General features: G+C 51.3%; 3 protein-coding genes across 9 annotated transcripts in view; all 3 read left to right on the forward strand.

Moving 5' to 3' along the window:
* Window positions 1–1,607: 1,607 nt before the first annotated feature.
* On the forward strand, window positions 1,608–3,863 carry RIOX1 (ribosomal oxygenase 1). The gene has a single exon (XM_030006968.2). It carries the CDS (start codon window positions 2,010–2,012, stop codon window positions 3,825–3,827), a length of 1,818 nt encoding a protein of 605 aa, XP_029862828.1. The 5' UTR covers window positions 1,608–2,009; the 3' UTR covers window positions 3,828–3,863.
* Window positions 3,864–6,828: 2,965 nt separating this feature from the next.
* Window positions 6,829–13,397, forward strand: LOC115334017 (acyl-coenzyme A thioesterase 1-like). Its single transcript, XM_041127352.1, has 3 exons — window positions 6,829–7,924; window positions 9,602–9,804; window positions 11,581–13,397. The coding sequence occupies exons 1-3, from the start codon at window positions 7,315–7,317 to the stop codon at window positions 12,184–12,186; spliced, it is 1,419 nt and encodes a 472-aa protein (XP_040983286.1). The 5' UTR covers window positions 6,829–7,314; the 3' UTR covers window positions 12,187–13,397.
* DNAL1 (dynein axonemal light chain 1) overlaps window positions 9,662–23,266 on the forward strand; it is a 31,754-nt gene continuing 18,149 nt past the window's right edge. For 3 of the 7 annotated variants that reach the window (XM_041127354.1, XM_041127355.1, XM_041127358.1), the window contains exons 1-3: window positions 13,605–14,232; window positions 17,101–17,303; window positions 18,144–18,326. In XM_041127354.1, the coding sequence (XP_040983288.1) occupies window positions 13,671–14,232; window positions 17,101–17,303; window positions 18,144–18,326 (948 nt within the window). In that variant the 5' untranslated portion in view covers window positions 13,605–13,670. The other 4 variants (XM_041127362.1, XM_041127361.1, XM_030035377.1 and 1 more) reach the window with 4 other exon arrangements.

Here is a 23,266-nt window from a genome sequence, read left to right on the forward strand (position 1 = left end):
ATTTAGCCATGCTTACATATAATGAAAGCATACAATAGCCTAACTCCTACCATATTTCAAAGGGCCTGCATCTCGGTTTTGTTAAGGGCCCAGTTCTGTTGAAACGGTTTCAGCTGATAAGATTATTCTGGTAAGCAGGGCTTAACCTTGGGAAAACAAAGAATGGATTGAAATAGAGTTCACCCTTCCCTTCTCTTCCAGTCTACACATGCACGCACAGGCTGCTAGCACCTCCCTCTCGTTTTAAACCCCATCCACGCCAGTGTTTCCCACCGCGGGGATGCAGAGCGCTGATCGGCCCCTGCCACCTGCCGGCAAAGCCGAAAACGTTCAAGACGTTAAATCGGAGGCTAAAGTGTTGCCTACGCCCGCCCAAAATCCGGCTCCTTTAGCTAAAAGCACCATGGTACAAACAGAACAATTTTCTACTGCTGTTGCTCTTCCCACAGCTTTGGCTGCAAAGGCTGTGCCGGCAGAATTCCGTCAGAAAAATACCTCCGAAATGAAAACAGTTGTTATTGCATGTATACAAAATGGGTCTTGGCTGCTTATAGCACAGTGGCGGGATGTGAGGCTGATGTGTGCTGGTTTTAAGACAATTCAAAAACCCTTAAACCTTTCAGGTGTCTGCATCTGTTCTAGAATTAAGACTTAACAGCTGAACTCACCCTCATGAGGCCTAACTAATGATTTCTGCTCCTGAATTGTGGTAAAACTGAAATGTAGGTCTGGGTTGAAACCCTGGTAATGCTGAAGTTAAAAGAGGTGAAAATTTGCTTTTCAGCTTTGTATCCTAGGCCCGGTACGCTAAGTGGCCCACGCAACAGATCTGCACATGCCTTGTGAACGCTAGCTGCTTGTTTAACATATTGTGCGAAGCTGATATTCATATCTGTGAGAGGCTAATAACACCCCTGTAAACCAGAGAGTTCCGGGGCACACTTGGGTAATTGCTCCAGTTAAATGCTCTAGACACACAGCAGCCTCTGGAGATGAAATTCTTATGCAAAATCCAGTCCCGTGAATTATCGGAGTCCATCAAAATTCTTCTCACAGAAGTATTGCATAGTGAATTTCTGGTACGGACGCTTGTTCTTGGTCAGAAAAGCATCAACACAGTCTGACAATACAAACCCCTACAGTTTTTCACATTTGCCACGAGCTGAGTCTTGCTGGTCTGTCCTCTACTCTCCGGCAAAGCTTCCTGTGGTGATGCTGCAGGTTCTGGAAGCACAGAGCAGCCCTCAGGCTGCCCAGGTACCTGCACTGCCACTGACCCTGCCCTTCTGGGAAGCTTCAGGCCTAGGAGAGAGATGGACAGAGAACAAAGGTCTGCCCAAGGTTATTAGGCGGCTAGTGGATTTGGCAAAAAAAACCCAAACCACTACGTGACATGACGGCCTTTGGGGTTTTAGGATCCTTTGAGAGGACACAGCCTTTCGCCTGGCATCTCCATTAGGAGCACAAGAAAAGGGAGGAGGGATGGCACACCAGAACTGGCTCCATCCAACTTGGGATTTCTATTCCTTGCGCAACAGAACCTTATGAAATAGGTCTTACCTCATCTCGTCTCATCAGGCTGCAAAGTAACTGCACGCTGTCCAAAAGCGTATCGTACGCTTATGGTGCACCTTCGCAAAAAAAAAAAAAAAAAAAATCTTTTCCGCAGGTGCTTAGAGCGTGCTTACAGAACGAAGCTTTCCAGCCAGGGAACAGATCAATCTACGTTAGTTCCTAGCGGAATCGCCTCACCTTTCCTTTCCTTTCTCGGGGCGGGGGGCAGGACACGAGCCCGGTATATCTTGAGCGGCCCCGATGACAAAACGTGAGCCGTGCCGTTCCGCGCGGCACCACAAGCACACATTTAAAACTTCCTGCCGCGGGCAGAGGTGCGGGCTTCCCGCCCGGGCTCCGCCTCCCCCGGAATCCCCTGCCCGGGACGCTCCCGGCTGCCCCCACACACGCGAAGGCCCCGGCGGAAGCGGCGCGGCCCGGCGGGGCGGGTGGCCATGGCGGCGGGCGGCGCGGAGGAGCGGCGGCAGCAGCAGCAGCAGCAGCAGCAGCAGCAGCGGCGGCGGCCGGGGCGGCTCTCGGCGCTGTCGGTGTACCGCCGGGCGGCGGGGGCCGGGCGGCTGGAGCGGCGCCGCCGCGGGAGGCCGCTGCCCGCGGGCGGCAAGTGGGCCGAGGCGCGACCGAGGCGCGGCGGGCCGGGAAGCGGCGGCCCGGAGCCGGAGACCCCGGCGCCGCCGAGCGCCGCCGCGCCCCCCGGCCGCGTGGAGCGGGCCGAGGCGCGGCCGAGGCGCGGCCCGGAGCCGGAGGCCCCGCCGCAGCAGCCGCCGCCGAGGGCCGCCGCGCCCCCCGGCCGCGGGGAGCGGGAGCGGGCCGAGGCGCCGGCCGGCAGCCCTGAAGCGAAGCGGCGGGGCGGCCCTGGGGCGGCGGGAGAGGGCGGCGGCGCGGCGGGGCTGCTGCGGCGGCTGGGGCGGCTGGAGGACAGCCGGCAGCGGGCGGCCGAGCTGTTCCGGTGGCTGGTGGCCCCGGTGGCGCCGGGCGAGTTCCTGGGGCGGCACTGGGAGCGGGCGCCGCTGCTGGTGCGGCGGGGCGACCCCGGCTACTACGCGGGGCTCTTCTCCACGGCCGACTTCGACGCGGCCCTGCGGGGCGGCGAGGTGCACTTCGGGACCCACCTGGACGTGACCAGCTACGCCGAGGGCGTGCGGGAGACGCACAACCCGTCCGGCCGGGCCCTGCCCGCCGTCGTCTGGGACTTCTACCAGAACGGCTGCTCCCTGCGGCTCCTCAGCCCCCAGGCCTTCTCCCGCACCGTCTGGCAGTTCCTCTCCATCCTGCAGGAGCACTTCGGCAGCATGGCGGGGGCCAACACGTACCTCACGCCACCGGGGACGCAGGGCTTCGCCCCCCACTACGACGACATCGAGGCCTTCGTGCTGCAGCTGGAGGGGAAGAAGCACTGGTGTGTCTACAGCCCCCGGACGGACGCCGAGGTGCTGCCCCAGTTCTCCAGCGCAAACCTCGCGCAGGCTGAGCTCGGCAAGCCCGTGCTGGAGACGGTGCTGGAGGCCGGGGACCTGCTGTACTTCCCCCGCGGCTTTATCCACCAGGGCAACTGTCTCCCTGATGCGCACTCGCTCCACATCACTGTGTCTTCCTACCAGAGGAACTCCTGGGGGGACCTCCTGGAGAAGCTCCTCCCGGCTGCTCTGCAGATGGCCCTGGAGGAGGACGTGGAGTACCGGCAAGGGCTTCCTATGGACTACCTGAGGTACATGGGGGTCGCCAATTCGGATGCAGTCGACACTCGCCGAACAGCCTTCATGGAGAAGGTCCAGAACCTAATAAAGAAACTCGTTGACTATGCTCCCATTGATGCTGCTGTGGATCAGAGAGCCAAGTCATTTCTCCACGACTGCCTTCCCCCGGTGCTTACACAAAGTGAAAAAGCGCAGAGTGTGTACGGCTTCCCGGCCCGGTGGCAAGATGGAGGACCCTGTGATGTTGATATACGGATAACAAAAGACACAGAAGTACGTCTTCTCCGCCATGGCATCATTAGATTGTGTAATGAAGAAGCAGGTGTGATGCTGTATTACACGACAGAGAACTCAAGGGTGTATCACAAGGAGGAACCCAAGTTCCTTGAGATAGATCCTGAGTATACAGACAGTATCGAATTTCTCCTGTCTTCCTATCCAAACCACATCCGTGTGGATACCCTTCCATGCGAAACCTTGGAGGACAAGATTTCTCTAGCCACGCTCCTGTTTGAGAAAGGCATTCTGACTACAAAGAAGCCTCTGGTGCAAGTGTAACTCTTATTTTTTAACAAAATAAACATACATTTGTTTTCAAAGTGATCTGTCTTGTTCTTGCCTTACACATGCTAGGTGTGAATCAGCAGTCTGGATCACAGTATCTCATCTGGGGCAGAAGGGCTTTGGCGTGGGTAGAGAAATCAAATGTTCTGATTAAAACGGGTATCTGCTCTAGGAGCGATTCTGCATGGCTGAGTGACTGCAGAAGGGGAGTGCTTAATTTTTATTGTTTTTCCTTTCGCCAGCCATATTACTACACCCTAGGTGACTTCTGGAAGCTAGTGAACTTTTTTGCAGTCTGTAAATCGTCTGTGTTTACACAGTCTTTGAAAGCAGCCTGCCTTACTGCGAGAAGTACTTTCATTACTCACAGGCAAATTTGGTGATGGTCACCATTCTGTGTGCCTGTGCTGTGCTGCACATACAGCACGGCCTTCAGGCCTGTGCTGTGCTGCAAAGATCCCTTGGCCACAGGAAAAACTCGCCCAACTCTTCTGAAAAGTGGAGCCCCCAGGGAGCTCCCACTCGGTGCCAGTGATTATACCACCTGCATGACCCTGCCCTTATCGAACAGTGCAGTAAGATGTTCTCATGCAAACTCTCATTTGAAATGCTTCAGGCTCTGTCTCTTCTTTTTCAGTCTGATAATTGCGAGCTGTCTTAGTGATAGAATAACCTTCCCCGCTGTTTTTTCCGCAGCAGCCCCTAGCAAGGAAATTACTGGTCCTTTCAAGGCAAATGGGGCACCCACTAATATGGGGGTTTTCATGCTGGGTGAGAGAATTTTCATACCGGGACCTAACAAGTTAAATGAATACACGCCTGGCTGTGTGGCCAGTTCCCGTAAATACTGACAAGCCTCAGATACACTTTTCCACAATGGTGTTTTATTGTCGCAGTCAGCAGGTGAGGGATGTTCTGTCTTTAAAGCCTCCTGAAGCCATACCCACAAGGAGTGGGCTGTATTACCCTGTGCTCCTCTGAGCTGCTGGGTTATCAGAGTTGTGAGATGGCACTCACGCCCTCTAATTGTTTAGGATTTAAGTGTATGCTATCTCCTCCAAAGTCCCATACTTGCAACAGCCGCTGTGCCAGCCTTTCTCCCCTCTTTTGCCCGTATGCTGTTGCTAAATCCTGAAACTGGGGCTGTGTAAAATCGCACACCACGGGAGCGTGCTGAGGTGCCTCTGGGGGCCCCTTTGCTTTATGAATCACTAGTGGCTGGGCAGAAGCGCTGTTGCTGAACTCATCCTCTTGACCCCTCTGTCTACTCGTCCTCACCAGAGGATCGGGGGTCCTCGTCCCAGGATTCATCCCCCTGGCAAATAGCTCGTGCCTCGCTGGTGCCCTTCCTGGGCTGCTCCGTGTGCCCCCCTTGCAACCACAGGCACCTGCACCATGGCTGCCTGCGCTGCGGGCACTTGCAGCGGAGGTGGCTGCACCAGATGCTTGCACCGCGGGCAGCCGTACGGCGGGCGCCTGAAGCGCGGCTTGCTGCTTGCGGGCAGTGGTGCAGAGCTGCACCAGTAGCTCATGCAGCTCTCTTTGCGTTGGCTGCAAGCACCCCAATGGCCGTTTCAAGCATGTTAATAACAACCAAAGGTGGCACAAATTCTTAGCTTTTCCTTTCCCTGGCCTCTGTTTTCTGAGACAGCATAGTACTTCAGCTGGGCTGGGGCATTCTGATAATTCCTCCTCAGTTTCTAAATCCACTGGGGAAACTGCCTGGGCTAAACACTTTGCAAATACCCCTCACGGATTTGTGCAGGGCCAGCCAGGCACAGAGTTTCTTTTCTTCTTTGTTCTTTCTCCATAAAGGCATTTCTCACTGAGACCTGCCAACTGTGCCAAGGTTTTGCACTAGGAGGTGCTGGTCCATTATGATCCCAGTAAGAAAGGCATTCGCATTCTATAAGGTGTCATTAAAAATGTTATTTATTAGAGCTAACACTCAAAGAAGAGAATAGCATAGATAATCTTACATCCCTTTAGATGCTGGGAACCTTGAGCAGTGTAGCATGTAACAGGACTCTGACCCACATGCAGCATGCCACTCTGACACGGTCCGTAGCAGAGATTCTCCCCTTTTGGTCTTTCAAGGTATCGTAAGATTTTTATATAAGGAAACAGCTCTATTTATCATGTCCACAGTCAAATAGAAACAATGTTCGCATGAGAATGTCTTGCTGCACTGTTCGATAAAGGCAAGGCCATGCAGGTGGCATAATCACAGGTACTGGGTGGGAGCTGCCTGCAGGTTCCTCTGTAAGGAGGAGCTGGCTCAATCTCTTCTGCAGCCAGGGGATCTGTGCAGCACAGCACAGACCTGAAAGCCACACCATACATGCAGCGCGGCACAGGGCAGGCCTGGGCGTGCTCGGGTTAACTCTGTTGTGGGTCACTAACTGCTTGGTGTACAATGGTCTTCCCTTCAGGATCATTACGCTGACTTCCACTGAGAAAAATGGTGAGATGCCTAAATGTGCTGGAGGATTTCAGACCTAGTGACAAACTGATCACTTAGTTTCAGAATAAGAAAGCAATTTATCTGCTTCATGCTTTGTTCCCTATATAAAAATAGGAATGCATTTTCCGTGCACGTTTGAATTAATAATAATAATGGCATATGCAATGCATAATAATGCTACAAATACACTTGCAATAGCAATACTTCATCCTTCTCTAATGTCCTCCAGTCCTGAAGATCTCCATATTTCTTAAGTATCAATACTTTTCAATTTGCAACCCAAGGCAAGGTAAAAAACTATGATTACCCTTCTTTTATGGACAATGGCTAGCAAGGAACTACCGGTCAGACTGCTGGGAACCAGCTCTTCTTGCTGGATGAGGTGTTCGTCTTCCGTGCCTTGGGTTGGTCTCCCCTTCAGAAGAATGTGCTCTGACTGGGGGCCTCTTCTTTTTAACCAAGATGCCTTGGTCATCCTACAAGCTCTTCTGCTTGATTTATAGTCAGCACAATCTTCTTTCAGAAGAACGCGGTACCCTTCTTGCTTTGGAATTACGGGGAGAAAATGGGATCAGAACCGAACGGGTACAGCCCGGCCCAGGGTCGCTGCTGGCGGGCGGGAGCCCCTGCGCTGCCCGGCCTGCCCCATCTCCGTGCGGTTGGTCGCGCACAGGCCCTTCCCTGTCCCGACAGCGAGTCCCGACCGCGACTCCGCTCGGTGGCTCGTCAACCCCTCCGCCCGCCCTGCCCCGCCCGGCCCTGGGGAGCTCGGGGGGACACCGAGGAGCAGCTCCTCGGGGCCGAGACGGGCCTCGGCAGCCAAGCCCCGGGCAGCCGGGGAGCGGGGGGAAGGCAGGGGAGGAGGCAGGCGGGCAGGCGGGGCGAGGGAGCTGCCGTTCCGCTCCTCCCCGCCGGGGCGAGCCGGCGGCGCTCCCGGACCGCCCACCCGAGTTCGGAGCCGGTCGCGCGGGGACCCGTCCCGGAATCCGCCTCCTGCGGTGGAAGCGACTCGAGGTCATGTGCCAGGCGACAGCCCGCTCCCTGCGCCGGGCGATCTCCCGCGGCTGGCAGGAGCGGCTGCCCCGGCCCAGCCCCGCGCCCGCCGCCCCACAGCGCTGCAGCCCCGCGCGGACCCCCGGGACGGCCCCCGCCCGCGGCCTCGCCTCCATGGCCCCCTCCGTCCGCTTCTCGCCCGCCGTCCGCAGCCTCTTCGATGAGCCGCTGGCCATCGCCGTGCAGGGCCTCGGCCCGCGGCAGCAGGTCACGCTGCGGACGTCCTTGCAGGACGAGACGGGCGAGCTCTTCCAGGCCTGCGCCCGATACCGGGCGGGGGACGACGGGGAGCTGGACCTCGCCCGCTGCCCCGCGCTGCCGGGAGGCAGCTTCTCCGGCCTGGAGCCCATGGGGCTGCTCTGGGCTTTGCAGCCCCAGAAGCCTTTCTGGCGGCTGGTGAAGCGGGACGTGCGGACCCCTCTCCCCCTGCAGCTGGAGGTGTTCGAGGGCCACGGGGACCCCCCCGGACAGCTCCTGGCCCAGGCGCAGCACGAGCGGGTGTTCCTGCGGGACGGGGTCCGGAGAGTCCCCGTGCGAGAGGGGAAGATCCGTGCGACGCTTTTCCTGCCGCCCGGTGAGTACGGGCCGTACCAGGCTCCTTCCCTCGCGGGTGCTGCCTCGGCTTTCGGCCCTGTGCTCCCAGGCCCGGAGCCAGACCCCCTCCAGACCCCCATTGAGCACGGTACCAGGCAGAGGCCAAGGGGGAGCTGGACCTCGCCAGCTGGCACCGGGCACTCTTCAAGGAGCGGCCTGATCAGCCCAAGCGGCCTTGATCTGCTGGCCACGCTCCTCACGTAGCGCAGCTACGTGTGTTAAAACAAACGTGAGTTTGTTTTATCAACTCATATTGGACATGAAGGCATTGATCACAGGTCCCTTTTTATTTCCAAATGCCGTGGGAGGTGGTGTCAGTTAGTCTTCAAGGTACCTTTCCTCTACCTGTCTGTTTCCTAGGGAATTCAGCTAGTAGTCCTCTGAGTTAGTTGAAGGTTGCTGTTCAAAAGTCTAGAGTCCTGAGCCTGCTGCTTCCCTTCCCAGCCTTCCCCCAGATCCTCAACTCAATCATTTCATAGCTGCTGCAGCCCAAGCTGCCTTTTGCTGCCATGTTTTTCTCCGGTTCTTCTCTGTTTGTGAGCAGAAGATCAAGTAAGCATTAGACAAGTTTGCCCTTACAGTATTTTTCTCAGAAAATGATCGAGAGGGTCTGTGAGGTTTTCAGATTGCCTTACAAACGCTGTCTTGTCCTCCCAGCAGCTGTCCAGACTTCTGCTAGTTGTCTGTGGGATGCTTCATCTCTTGCCTCCTCTTGGCTGGGTAGTCTCTAGCAGCAACCCCCTGCCCCCATCCCACCCTTCCTTCTGCCTGTGACCCAGAGGCTTTCAGCAAGCATATGTCTGGAACCCCGTGTACTCAGGGGGCTCCTCGTAGCACGTGCCTTCCCCTCTCCCCCTTATTCCCTGCCTCTCCCCAGTAACTCTTTCGTGATAGTGCCAAAATCATACATGCTGTCCCAGCCAACGTCCCTGACTCTGCTTTGTAGCCCTGTGGCTGGAGGTGAATTTCCAGTTGTTCTTGTTTGTTGCCCAAGTTTTGTGTGTTAGCCTGCAAACACCTGAGGGAAGCCTTACCCTCTCTTCTGAGCAGCAATAGGAGTCTCCCTCTTGGCCTCCTCCTTTCCATACTTTGTTATCATTTTGCAGCAATCTCTCTAGGCTCTGGACTTCAGTCCCTGTCTCATGATGAACCTAACGTAAAGCTTCCCTCACCAGGTTAGCAAGGCTGGTTACAAATGTTTTCTTCTCTTTGTCCAAGAATAAATGGCAGTAGTACATTTACACTGAAACTGAAAAGCTGGAACCATCAGAAGATGAGATTTTTTGGATCGGTCTTCTGAGAAATGCACTAGGGAGAAGCCTCGTGGTTATTTTTGAAGCAGAGCTTGATACCTTTGCAGTGAATTTACATGACAGAGAGAACTATTTGTGACTGTCAAGGGATTCCTTCCCTTCCAGCCACGTGTTCCCTGATGTTATCCAAAACATAAGCAGGCCTGCTATTTTGTGCTGTCTTGTTTGATCTTGAAGCAATGTAGCCATTTACTGAAAACTGGCACAGCAATTTAGGACCCTTAGTACCATTCTGCTGCTCTATGTTTTTCTCTTTTTTAAAAAGACGCATTCCCAGGCCTATGAATTTGGAATATAAATTAAAAATTGCAGGTTAATGTGTCCTATTATGTGGTCTCTTTCAGGAAGTGGCCCCTTTCCAGGAATTATTGACTTGTATGGAACCGGAGGAGGACTCCCTGAATACAGGGCATGCCTGCTGGCCAACTATGGCTTTGCTGTGCTGGCTCTGGCTTTCTACGGCTATGAAGACCTCCCCAAAGACATGAAGGAATTCCACCTGGAATATTTTGAAGAAGCCGTAAACTATATGTTACAACACACCCAGGTTGGTTTGTTCATTGACACTCTCTCACTACAGGGAACTCTAATTAGTCAGGTCCTGCCAGACTGCAGATGGGGCAGAGCTGCTGTACTTAAAATAGCATCTCCGTTCAAGTTGGCTGTAATTAATTTGGTTTATATCTTTAGCTCCCATTACGATGGTTCTCTGGCAGATTATTCCAGTTCTTCCTTTTGAACTGGCCAGGTGACACAGTGACACATAGGTCACATACTGGTAATTTCTGCTCCATTCAACCCAGTGTCACAACTAGGGTACTAGTTGCCTGGAGGCTTATTGGACTTCCAGCAGGGCTTTTGGTTTATGCTCTGTAGAATGTCCTTCAGAACTAAATGCCCTTTTCAGCCGCAGAGCACATGATAACCTTCTGTGATCCAGGTCTTAAGGGAGTCCACCAGTACACATTTGTTGCTGTGTATTGTATAAGCTCTTAAAATCACTCCAAATGTTGGTATTTGGTGAGTGTGGGTTTTAGTAGCTAGTTGTGAACTTGGGGATCCTTCTAAATCAACACCTCTTGGAAGAGAACCCTGATAAGTTCTGCATCTCCTTCCAAGTAGCTGTGCATGACAACTAGAATTGCACAACGCAACACTTGGTTTCTCTGGAGAACTCAAAATAAATACCTTCCTCAACTTCAGAAAGTTGAGTAGTTGTTAAAGGTCTTGGTTGCTTTTCAGTCGCCCTAACCCTAACTACTAATGCCACCTCTCTGCCCAAAAAACTCTGAAAATTCCTCCCCCCCCCCACGTTTTTTTCACCTGAGAGCAGTACCATAGCCTCCCATTACACCTCCACTGATGCCCTCCCCATGTTTTTAACACGTTGCAAAGTTTCAGCCATATTTTCTAATTTCCCCCTTTCCATGCTTCAAAGTCAGTGGGTTTGGAGCCTATTACACTGGTGATAAGGTACAAAAGTACTAATTTTTGATGCTGTCTCAGAGCCTTTTTACCCCCGAGTGTCTTTGGATATTGGAGCAGTTGTGATATTAGCTAACCTTCTTCCAATATCCTTAGAGGATTTCAGCACCCTGTAAGATCATTTAGCTTTCCTATTCTAGTTAATTTGCCTGTGTAAGAGAAAATGAAGGTAACCTATTCTAGACTGACTCCAGAGGACTGTACAATTTGCTTAGAAAAATGGTTTTAATGGGTTATTTTTTTAAGATACATTTTAATGAGTAAGCTACCTCAGAACACTTCCTTTTCACTGTGAGTTAGACGCTAAGCATACTAGAGAAACAGGAGAGCAGCTGATGTAGTGTCTGCTACCCCATGTTAGCTTCTTAATAGGGGAATCGGAGACAGTGGTTGAATATAAGAAATACGTTATCGTAACTGATGACAGTATCGTAGTCATTGCTGAGTGTGAGCATTTTGCACTGAAAGAAAGCATTTGTAGAAGAGGCTTCCCTTGCCCCTTCCCTCTTCTTCCCTGAACTGCCTTATATGCAAAGGGAATCTGGGGCTGCACATCTGCATGCTTTTTGCAAGCACCGCTGTACCCTCTGCGTATGCTTTGGCACTGAGCCTTGTAGCTTTGTTAGGAAGATGCTGCAGTCTCAGCAGGTCTTATGATCGTAAATTGAGCACGGAACAGTGCCCCAGGCTCCCTCAGACGTGGGCCCTGCACACAGGACCTTGGATGCCTATACCTGGGGTCCAGATTCAGGACAGACACTGCTGCGAACATGGCATCATTTTAAAGAAGTGGCATGCTGTGGTTCATTGCTTGTGGTTTCTCTTCTCTCCCCTCCAGGTTAAAGGTCCAGGGATTGGGTTGCTTGGAATCTCGAAGGGGGGTGACCTGTGCCTCTCCATGGCCTCCTTCCTAAAGGGCATCACGGCCACCGCCCTTATCAACGGTTCAGTGGCAAACGTGGGTGCAGTGCTTCGCTACAAGGACATCACCATTCCACCCCTTAGTTTCAGTGCAAAACGCGTCAAGGTCAACAAGTCCGGGATTGCTGATATTTTCGATGTACTGAGCAACCCTCTAGAAGGGCCTGACCGCCAAAGCTTTATCCCTTTGGAGAAGGCCGAGTGTCGCTTCTTGTTCATTGTTGGCCAGGATGATCGCAACTGGAAAAGCGAATTCTTTGCAGTTGAGGGGAGCAAACGTTTGCAAGCTCATGGGAAGGAAAAGCCTGAGATAGTCTGTTATCCTGGAGCAGGGCACTACATTGAACCCCCCTTTTTCCCAATGTGTGCAGCCTCAATGCACCTGCTAGTTGGCATGCCTGTGGTGTGGGGAGGGGAGCCCAAGGCACACTGCGAGGCACAGATAGATGCCTGGCAGCAGATCCTAGCTTTCTTCCGCAAACACCTCTCGGGCAAGCCATCTGGAATATCCAATAAGATGTGATGTGAGTTAGGTTACTTTGCAGATGAAGATGTTGGTGTTTCAAGTTTGTTTTGTTAAATGGTTCTGAATGAGAACAAAGAACATCAGGGAATTAGCTGTTGGGTTTCTTGGAGGGTGGTAGTGGGCAACAGCATGAGAGCTGCTTCCTTTTAACACACTCCTCTAACCTCGGTTAGAGGTCTTGGCCTCCTGTTGTGTGTAGTATGGGATTACAAGCTGTGGAAAAATGGTGGTGGTAAGGCTGGGTCTGCTTTGAATGTGAATTTAAGTGGAAGGTAACTCATCCAAGCTGAGAACTGGGATGAAAATTTGCCTTGGCTTTCTCAGAGGAAACATGTTGTACGCTATTGCCCTCACCAGAGCCAGCTTTGTGCTCTAGTTTTTCAGGAAGCAGCTGTTCTCTCTTCCTGCCTCTGGTGATGTTTCTGGTTGCTCTGTGCACTTCCCTCTCCCTCCTTGCTCTTTCTTCTTCTCCCACATCGCTGAAATACGTCTGCCTTAACACTTAATATCGAATGTTTCACTTGACAAAAGCAGCAATACTGTGCCTGGATCCTCAGATAACACATCTCCCATTTATAGACAACAGCACCCTGTAGCCTAACATGACATTCTGGGCACATGCAATAGAAATGAGACATTTGTATGGTTTTGGGAAGTTCACAAGCGTTTCTCCCTGCCCGTACATTCCCTTAATGCCTCCACAGCAGCCTGCTTGTAAGTGCTGGTGAAAATAGCAAGGCTGCGAAGCCGGTGTGACAGCTCCTTGAGGCAACTTTGCGTTCCCACCGAGTGCTAGGCGGGCAGCTTTGCAGGAGCTGCCATTGTCGTGAGCGGGGAGGCAGGCTGGAAGGGGCGGTGAGGTTGCTGTGGCGGACGCTGGTCTCTCTCCCGCTAGGCCCTGCAGGCCGCCGGCCTTCCTTGCTGGTTCTCTCTGAGGAGCGGGGGGCTGCGGGGCACTCTCTCGGGAATGTTTGGCGCCCGGGTACGAGTTTGAAAGAAAACGCACCGAACATTGCTCATGGGGCACTGGGGGGCTTGCGCTGTCGTGCAGAAATAAGTTTTTAACACGTTAGTGCCTTACAAACCCAAGCTGAGTGGATGTATCCGAGTTGCTGTTTGTGTTCTGTGTGAATTCTGTAGGTGTCTTTAAGCGGTTTGCGTTCGCTGTGTTTTTTAACGGATTAAAATAAAACGTTAACCTCTGCCAACACCTCCCTTCCCCAGAGGGTTTGATGGTTCGGCGGAAGCCTGAGGGGGGAAGGCGGGCTGAGGCGGGAGGCGGGAGAAGCGCGAGGCGGCGCAGCGGCGGGAACGGCCCCGGGGGAGGCGGCCTTCCCCGCCCCGCTGTAACAACGCGCCGCTCGGGGGAGGCGGGTGGGAGGGGGCAGCTCTGCTATCGATTGAGGCTGCCTGGAGGGGGCGGCGGCCGCGCCGCCGTTATTGCCGTTGAGCGCAGCGGCTCTGCCTCACCTGCCGCCGTCATGTGGAGAGCGGTCGCCGCCGCCGCCTCGGCCCCGGCGAGGGCCCTGTGCCGCGCCCCGCCGCCGCCCCCCCTCCCACCGCCGCGGCGGCGGGCCGTCAGCGTGGCCGTGTCCCCCGCCGCCGGCCTGGCGGACGAGCGGGTGGAGACGCGGGTGGCGGGGCTGGGCCCGGGGCAGCCGGTGACCCTGCGGGCTCTGGCGGCCGACGAGCGCGGCTGCCTCTTCCAGTCGTGCGCGCACTACCGGGCGGACAGCCGCGGCGAGCTGCACCTGGGCACGGACGCCTCGCACGGCGGGGACTACACCGGCGTGGAGCCCATGGGGCTCTTCTGGAGCCTCGCCCCCGCCGGCATGGAGAGGCCGTACCAGCGGCTCGTTCCGCGCAGCACCGGCACCCCGATGAAGGTGGAGATGTTGGTCCACCAGGGCCACAGCCTGCCCGGCGCCATCCCCGGGACGGTGGTGGCCAAGGCCGAGGTGGAGAGGTGGTTCACGGCCCCCGGCGTGCGGAGGATCCGGCTGAAGGAGGGAGGCGTAAGGGGCTCCCTCTTCCTGCCGCCGGGTGAGTGCCCCGGCCGGAGACCTTTGCCCTGGGGCCGGCGGGACCCTTCGGCTTCTCTGTCCAGAGCAAGGAAGGTCCCTTTTAAAAGAAAAACATATCAAGGACAGCACCCGGGACATCCGTATTCCCTAATAGCTCTGAACGCCACCCTGCAGACAGGTGGCCGGTGTTTTTTTCCTTGAAATCTTAGGGAGACACTCCCAAAGGCTTGTTGGGACACGGCCCTGCTTGTGCGTGGCCACGCTGCCTGGTCCTTACCGGGCAGGGCAGGCACGGGCAGGTGGCTCTTGTGAGACAGGCAGAAGCTAAGTGAGAAGAGGGGTTGTGGTGGTTACCATGTTGCTGCTCTCAGTCTACCGTTTTTCAGTAGGTTTGATGTTTGCTCTGGACTACCAGAATCTGTAACGTTCAGAAAAGCCAATAGGCTTCATCGTGTGAGCCTGTGCTAAATCCCCCAAGGATTTTACCCTGAATAGAATTGAATCAAAAAGGTGTTTTTCTTCCCTGTGAAACACATGCAAGTAAGCAGAGCAGCAGAAGAGATTCTAGAAAATAGGTATTCTACCTCTGCTACACCAGAGCCAAAGCTAAGTTAATAGTTGAGTTACTTCGGTTGTTCTGTGGCATAAAGGCAAAACATTTCTGAGCAAGTTCTACCTGTTCTGCTTGTGGGATAGTTGTGCTTTATGAGGTGTGATACTCTGATGGACTGCTGGTGGTGTTGGAAAATGAAACCTTACAACTATGATGGTGTTTGTACACTTGAGCCGTGATTTAAACTTCTTGTATTTCCCTGAGTGTTGTGCTACTAGAACTGCCCTCCCTATTACCTCTAATTTTATAGCGACTTGGTTCAGCAAATCCCCCAAGTACCACTACAGTTATTAGGGATTTAAGTATTTTCAGTGAATGATTTCCAAACCAATAATCTCTTTATCCATTTAGATACGGATCCAAAGTCCACTGAAGAAAAAAACAACAACAGAGATTGAACTTTGAATTTTGGATGAAATATTTAGTCAGCATTCTGGATTTTCCATCACTGAGATGTGGTTGTTTTGATATATCCTGCGTTAGCGGATGAGCTGGATTTCTGCTGAGCTCAGTGGGAATCCAGAGATCTGCAAGACAGAACTGCATTTTTCCCTTCAGAAAGTCTGGTGGTGTAATAGTGTGGAAAAGTCTGGAATCATTGCTTAAATTATACTGGCATCCTTCTTGACGAAGGATCCAGTTACAGCATTGCTACCATACCTTTCTTTGCTCCAGGGATGGAAAAATGTTAATACTATTAAGATAGGAATCTTAAACATGAACCGGTTTTAGTAAAAGTGAGATGACATGAGTGGGCTTATGCTGTAGTTTTAATATGAAACTGATTTCTCAATTCAGGCATAAGAGTAACAGGTGTGGGTTTTTGTTTGTTTTTAAGCAGTAGTAAAGTTGTCTAGCTCCTTTTATCCTGCTTTTTAGTGAGCTGTCCAGAAACTGTATACGTGGCATGTGTAGGCACTCAGAAAGGCAGTCCAGGATCCTTGTGTAAGTTAAAGGCTGTCTTCACGAGAGAGAAACACATTCATGCTTGACTGTGTTCTGATCGCATGTTCTTGGTAGAAAGCTTTCCAGTTAGGGGTGACCGATGAATGCTTCTTGTTCTAGCCACCAAGGCTGACTGTTGTTAACTAAAGGTTACTGTTGATCATGGCATTATGATAAATTTATCCAGGCCAATTTTCTCTCAAGTAGAATATTGAACTTCTGTGAAAAATTTCAGAACTTAAAGAAAACCCCAGAGCATGTATCAGTCCTTTTCTGACTTGCTTTAAGTTAGGATGTTTCCACCATCTAGCATGCCTTGTCCAAAACTTCCTTTTTTCAAGGACCTTGAAATGCCAGAGGTCTTTTCTTTATTGCGTATAGGTAATGTCAGAGAGTTAATGCACTCTTGCACAAGCAGGTACTTTTTCTGCTGAGGTGGTTGTAGCCAGCTGGCTCCGAGTACAACGGTGGTGACATCTGGTGGCCAGGAAAAACAAAAAAGTAAAAAAAGAAATTGCCTGCCTGGGGTCTTTATAGTTCCAAGAGGTAGTAGTATCCTTAGCCCTTTAACCTAACATCTCCTGGTGTGGCATACAGTAATATCAAAACACGACCTTGGCTGCAAAAGCATGCTCGGTTAAAATTGTGGTTCTGATTATCTCTGTAGTTCTGTGGGACTGACTGTATACATGTATATGCATGTTTATCTATGCATCAGTCATGCACACCTAACTGCACCCACATAGCTCTCAGTTTTACCCTCTGTCTCCTCACATCTGCAGTAGCAGTTCTGCTGCCAAGTGTTACAGTGCTAATGTTGAGATAGAGCTGGTAAGTCCAGTTGATTTCATGTAGCAATGGGTGTCTGCTGCACTTTGCTCAATGCACCTTTTTCCAGAGTTTGTGTAAGTTTTGTAGAATTTACTTCCAGGGCTCGGTGCTGTTGCCTCATTAGTAACGAGCGTGCAGTTTGCTAATTAAGGTCTGACTTCTTTGTGGGAAAATAGCTGATTTAGAGTGTGATTGTTGTGAGGGTGGGAGGTTAAGACCATTGAGAAATACATTTAGAACAGTTTTGGTTTTTTTTTTCAAGAAGCAAGTTTAACTCTTCACATATTTTTACAGGAAGGTAAGGACCTATTCTTAGTTTGAAATAGCTAAAGTGGGATACAGCACTGGTTCTCTAATCTCTGCTGTGCAAATGGAGAAGTAATGAGTATTAATAGAAAATGTCTTAAGCCTTCTATATTTTGTTGTTCACTGTTCACCAGATAGTTTTTAGTGTCCTGTTTGATAAGTTGTCCTCTGTACCTCTTCTTTTTAATATAGGGGATGGCCCCTTTCCAGGAGTGATTGACATGTACGGTGATGAAGGAGGTTTGATTGAATTTAGATCCAGTCTCCTGGCTACCCGTGGTTTTGCTGCTCTTTCTCTGCCATATTTTGATTTTGAAGATCTGCCTAAGGTCATGAAAGAATTCAAACTCGAGTACTTTGAGGAGGCAGCTAGATTCCTACGGCGTCACCCGAAGGTGAGTGTAATGAGAGATCTCTCAGGACAAGGGAGGCTTCAGCAGTCATGGCCAAGTGGTGGCAGTGATTTTTTTGGAGTATCAGTTTCTGCTGGGCAGGTTTAGGGCCAATAATGGAAAAAGTGTAGGTCCTGCATAGGCGGCAGTGCATATGACTGCAGAGAGTGAATTTCTTCCAGCACAAGCTGTCTGTTAAATAAATTCATGCTGGAAACTAGAAGATGCCTAATCATTAGAACAGTGAAGTGCTGGAATATCATCCAAACAGGAGCAGTGGTGATAAAGATGGGTTTTTTAAAAATGAAATAAATTAGTTTAAGAAAGGATGATACAAAACTGCTCAATAGTCAGCAAAGGAAGGGATTTGATGACTTGGGATGTTGTGTTCAGTTTTACTTTCCAGGCTAGAAAAGGACAAGGCTAAATACTACTTATTAATCCTTCAAACGTCATTTGTGAGGTTACTTTATTTGCCTGAGACATATATAGCAATAGACTGTGCTTGAATTTCCTGCTACCTGTTTTGGGAAAAAGAGAAAATATTTGCATCAAAATATGTCGTAGGGACTAGGTGAGGTCCAAGTGATGGTACTTCTTGTGTCTGTGTTACTTTCTGGGGTTTGACAGCTCTTGTTGTTTCTGAAAAATAAGACACTAAACGGAAGGAGGAGCCTGGGTCCAGACTGTAGCATTCCAACAGGTCACATCAATAATTAACCTAACATTTTCTTTTTTTTTTAGTAACACAACTCCAAAGGCATTTAATGGCTAATCCCATTATAATGTATACTTCCTTTATTCCTTTCTTCCTCTCTTCCCCACCCCCTATCTTACCTGAAGGTGAAGGGACCAGGAGTTGGAGTGATTGGGACTGGGAAAGGGGCAGAATTAGCACTCTCCATGATCACCTTCCTGCCAGAAGTAGTGGCTGCTGTCTGTATCTCTGGCTGTAGTTCAAACACAGTTGCAGACCTCCATTATGGTGAGATGACTCTGCCTGGGCTGCGTTTTGATATGAATAAGGTCAGTGTTTCTGACGCTGGTGTATTTGACATTTTTGAAGCTCTGGATGACCCAACGAATCCTGCTAATTCTCCTTGCATGATCCCCATTGAAAAAGCAGAAGGTCACTTTCTCTTAGTGGTAGGGGAAGATGATCGTATGTGGAAGAGCTCCTTATATGCTGAGCTGGCAATCGGGCGTCTACGCCAGCACGGGAAAGAAAACTTTGAACTCTTGAGTTATCCAGGAGCAGGTCACCGAATTGATCCTCCTTCTACTCCATTTTGTCAGGTAGCTATGGATCGTGTTCTGGGGGTGCCTGTTCTGGGGGGCGGAGAGAGCAAAGCACATGCCCATGCACAGGAACACTCCTGGGGAAAGATTCAGGAGTTTCTGCACTTGCATTTGGGATGAACACTTAAGCACCTGCAAGCTGTTGCAGAACTGCAGAGGAGTGAGCTTGAGCCACCAAAATGACAGGTGAATTGGAGGGACTGGCTGAGAAGAGCTTTGAAATATGAAATAACCAAATGACTACTTAGCTACAAGTATAAATCCAAAAAGAAAGGGATTTATTTGAACTAGCCTAAGTTATGTTAACTAGGTACACAGAGGAGAAGTGAAACAATGGTAAGTAGGCTGCATTGTAGTACAAATCTGACAGCCTGAATTGGTCACGGTATCAAGCGACAAGTACCTGAAGAGAGTAGTAGGTACTTTCTTGCTTGCAGTATTTATGACTCGGAGAATTTAACAGCTAGCCTGCACCCTCAGCAATGACAGACTGGATCATACCTGGGGAATGATGGCAACCCATAGATGATAAACTTTGACATCAAAATGATAAATGATTCTGGCTGTGGGTCTTAAGTTACCTTAGCCCAGAACTCTCACATTTACAGCCATTTACACTTTGGAAATGTTTTCTATTTACATGAAGCTGGTGATACCTATTTGTAATGAGGCTCATATACCTTGACCTTAGGTAGTGGTCTTCTGGTGACAGTCTGTTTCTTTCCAACAAAAACTACCTGCAGAGTGGGAAGATGAAGAGTACTTTTCCTGTCATCCAGGGAGAATGGCAGCACTAGCACTGTCTTGTATTAGGGATGTAATCATCCATCTGTTCCTATCATGTCTTGGATTGGCATTTGACACTCAGGGTATTAAAATTCTGTTGGATAGGTTAAAGCATGGTTAAAAGCAGTTATGATACATGCAAGTCTTACTTCTCTCTGTTGCTTGTTTTAAACTAATAACACCTGCCAATAAGTTAGGGACTAATTACTTGTGGAACTCTTTAGTAATGATGTCAACAGATGCTGATAGCTGTTCTTAGGGAAGAAGTGGAGTTGAGAGACAGAAAACCTAGCCAGTAGAAGATTAAGACAGACTGACTGTAAAAAGCTGTCACCTTATGGTGATGATTAACTTAGAATCATAATACTTAAAAAAAAAAAAAAAAAAAAAAAAAAAAAAAAAAGGAAACAAAACCAAAAAAAACCCCCAAAACCAACCCAACCCCAGATCTAGGATATCTTTTCCATGACTGCCTGAGATGATTGGGGTTTTGCATCCTAATTAATTTTTGGCTAGTGCCTTATTTTTCCCCACCACTCAGGTAGAAAGGAACAACTTCTTCCCAAATGAGTTGATCTCTTGAGAGGGTCTTGCTGGAATGGTGCCAGTGCTGAAGGCCTGTTTAACATGGGCCTCTATCAGTACAATTTCTCCTTCCAAGGTCACTTTGTCAGACCAGTTTGAGAGCTGCCCAGGAAAATACAAAACCTTCATTTATGGTACTGAGTCTTGCTTTGCTCTCAGGGATCTTTTCTCTCCAGTTAACTGTCATTATGCTGCTGCTCAGGTCTCATTAGCTTTCTGCAACTCTTACTACTCCTTATAATTTTATTGAAGTCACATGTTCTCAACACGCCATCACTGCCAATTGAACAATTTATCCATCCACTCCTTGCAAGAGAAACTCCATCCTGCTCACTCCACACGAAATGTCCTCACGCCTAGTCCCTCTAAACTCCCTCGCTGGCTGAAGAGGCTTTTGCAGAGTTACAGCTAAAACCGGCAGCCCCAGAAGTCCAGGACCACAGCCTGCTGTGGTGTGCGTATTGGTGTCACCCAGGCTTAGAACCCTGCCTTCTTTCCAAAACTCACTCCAAGTTGCAACCATAGAGGAAAGGGTTGTCTAAAGGTTTCTGTTTGTTCGGTCTGCCTCGTCATCGCCTTCTCCAGTAGTCGGGGCTGTGTAGTTGTGGTGGAGCAGCACCGCCTCCCCTAACCCTGTTTTGTTACCTGCCCGGTTCCGAGACCTGTGTCTCCACGCTGCAGTCCTACCTCAGCCTATCCATTGCCATGCAAGATGGCAAGCTGGAGGTTCAGGAATTAAATGTTAAGTTGTAAATAAACCAAAAACCAGGTACCTTTAAAGTCCTCAGACTTCACTTCTAAAGCACAAGCCTTTTAAAATAATTCAGTGTTAGATGTTGTCAGATATATGCAATTTGAAAGAGAAGTAAAACGCTTCCTTTATTAAAAAGCGAGCCTGTTTAAGAATTTGACGTTATGTTTTTGTTTCCAAATAGTGCATTTGTTTGGAAAGCTGAATGATACTTTTTTAAACAAAGAAAGGAGGAAAAATAAAAAGAATGAAACTTTACTGCGAAGACCCTTTTGTGAAGAGGTCAAGGTATATTCCTGGTCAAAATAATTCACAGAAGCGTCTGTAGAAAACCAGCGAACTTTTGCACTAGCGTTTTGTATATGTACAATGCTACGTGGGAGACCAAAGAGTCGTCGCAGACACTCTGAAGGTTAGGTAGCTATTTCCCGAAGCATACATTAAAGCGAGTGCCCGATGACAGCCTTAGTTACAGCCACGTTATTTATGTGGTTTTGCGTTCCCTGCCTGGCGAAACTCCCACGGTGTTTCACGGAGGCTGTTGCTGGGGGGGGGGGGGGGGGGGGGGGGGGGGGAATAGATTAGCTTCACTAGCTAAACCCGAGGGGGCGCCTCAGGCGCCTCTAACCTTGGGGTTCCGAGACGCCCCGGGCTCCGGCAGAGCTCCGGCCGGCCGCCGCGGGCAGGGAGCAGCCGGCAAAGCCGGGGCGGCTTCCCCCGGGCGCGGGGGCCGGCTGCGAGCGGCGGCGCTACCTCCTCGGGTCAGACCGGCGGCGGGGCCCGGTGGCGATTTGCAAAGCGCTGTAACTTGCGTGGCGGGGCGGTTTCAAGACAAGGCGTCTGACAACGCCGGCGGCGCTGGCTTCTTTACCGTTACGGCTACAGCCGGGCGGGAGAGGTCCGCCCGGCGCCGCCGGGGAGCGCCCAGCGGGAGGACCGCCGCCCCCGCCACGTCCCACAATGCGTCGCGGAGCGCCCCCTACGCGACTTCCGGCACGGGACTTTCTCTGTGGCCGCGCTTCTCTATGATCGCCAGGTGCGGTTGCCTTCGCGCTCGCCCCCCCCCTCCCCGCCCCGACGTGTCAGTGGCGCCGCGCATGCGCGGGAGGCGGCCGTGCCATAGCAACCGGAGCGTTAACGGTAGCAACGGCAATGGTGGGTCCCTTCAGCGCCGGGGAGGGCGCCGGGCCTGCAGGGGTGGCGGCCGGCCCAGCGGCTGCTCGGGGGGCCGGGGGCTTGGGGAGAGGCTGAGCGGCGGCGTCCCCGGGACCCGGCGGCGGCGGCTGGGTGGGGGGGGGCGGTGAGGGCACGACGACCGGGGCCTGCTCCGGGAGGGGAGCGGGGGGGCTGGCTGGTCCCCTCCGCTGGCGCGGCGCGGCGAGGCGGAAGGGGCCGGGGGTTGTGCGAGCGGCGTCCCCTCAGGGCTGCCGCCGAGCGGCCGCCGGGGCGCCGGCTGTGGCAGGAGCGGCAGCGCGGAGCCGAGCCCTTCGCGGTCCGGGCTCCCCCCGAGCCGGTCTCTGGCGCCGAGCAGCCTGGGCAGCGTGTAAGCTGGCCAGAAGGCAGCCCAGGGCTCGGGGCGTTGGCTGAGGCGGGGGTGTGGGGGGGCTGCGGCCTGTTAACTGATTTCAGGGATAGATGGAAGTAGTGGGGAGTCCGGGATGCCATCATCTAAAAACCTGAGTTAGTACGTGGTTTTAAGGCAGCAGCATCTGCGATTACTACAGCGATTAGCTTGGTATCTGTTGCTGTGCAATTCTGATTTGCTCTATTTAACATATAAATAAATGTTTGCAAATGAAGGCAAAGTGTCACTGTTTTACTTTTTCTTGGGGGTCTAAATTTTGTAAATACTCTGTGTCTGACAGCCGTGTTTTGGGGGGAAAAATACTTCTTTTGTTATGACTTTTATATGTATGGGGATGGAGTTTTTTTCCCCGTAAGGTATTATGTTTCTTGTTCCTGCCATGTTGATGGTGACTCTTCAGGGTGACAATTTCAGCTATTGATCACTTGGCATTTTGAATATTTTAAGTAACGAGACTTTCTTTAGTCTAAATACTGGTAGGAAATTGTTCAATATGCAGGTAGAGGAACCCTGCAGACCGGCTTCTCAGAGGGAGGGTTCCCTTAAGTAACCTCCCTTGGCAGAAGTTACTATGATTTATCTACAGAAATTTCAAGTGCACTTCAAAGAAGACAAAATCTGTGATACGTGTTCTCCAGATAACCCACTATGCTGATTTTCATATTTCCACCAAATCGGATAGTACAACGGGAGAGACAAGTCAGCAGAGGTCAGGGAAGAAGCTGCTCCTTGTGCTCACACGGATCACTAGCTTTGAAGTTCAATCTGGTTTTAGGCGTGAGTTTGAAACAGAAGGCAGCACTGGTCATATAAATCCGGTTCTGCCTTCAACATGAGTGACTGAGAACACGTACCCAAATGACATAACGATTGCTTACCATAATTATGAAAAATGCAATGAAGTTTCTGTCCAAAAAACCTGATTAACTGGAAGCCAGCTGTTTTTGCTGGCACACTGGT

This window comes from Aquila chrysaetos, chromosome 2 (assembly GCF_900496995.4).
Source record: "Aquila chrysaetos chrysaetos chromosome 2, bAquChr1.4, whole genome shotgun sequence".
Taxonomy (NCBI): Eukaryota; Metazoa; Chordata; class Aves; order Accipitriformes; family Accipitridae; genus Aquila; species Aquila chrysaetos.

Coding starts and splice junctions, on each gene's coding strand:
- RIOX1 (XM_030006968.2), top strand. CDS start 2,010: ATGGCGGCGGGCGGCGCGGAGGAGCGGCGGCAGCAGCAGCAGCAGCAG.
- LOC115334017 (XM_041127352.1), top strand. CDS start 7,315: ATGTGCCAGGCGACAGCCCGCTCCCTGCGCCGGGCGATCTCCCGCGGC. Junction 7,925..9,601: donor GACGCTTTTCCTGCCGCCCG/GTGAGTACGGGC, acceptor GGTCTCTTTCAG/GAAGTGGCCCCTTTCCAGGA. Junction 9,805..11,580: donor ATATGTTACAACACACCCAG/GTTGGTTTGTTC, acceptor TCTCCCCTCCAG/GTTAAAGGTCCAGGGATTGG.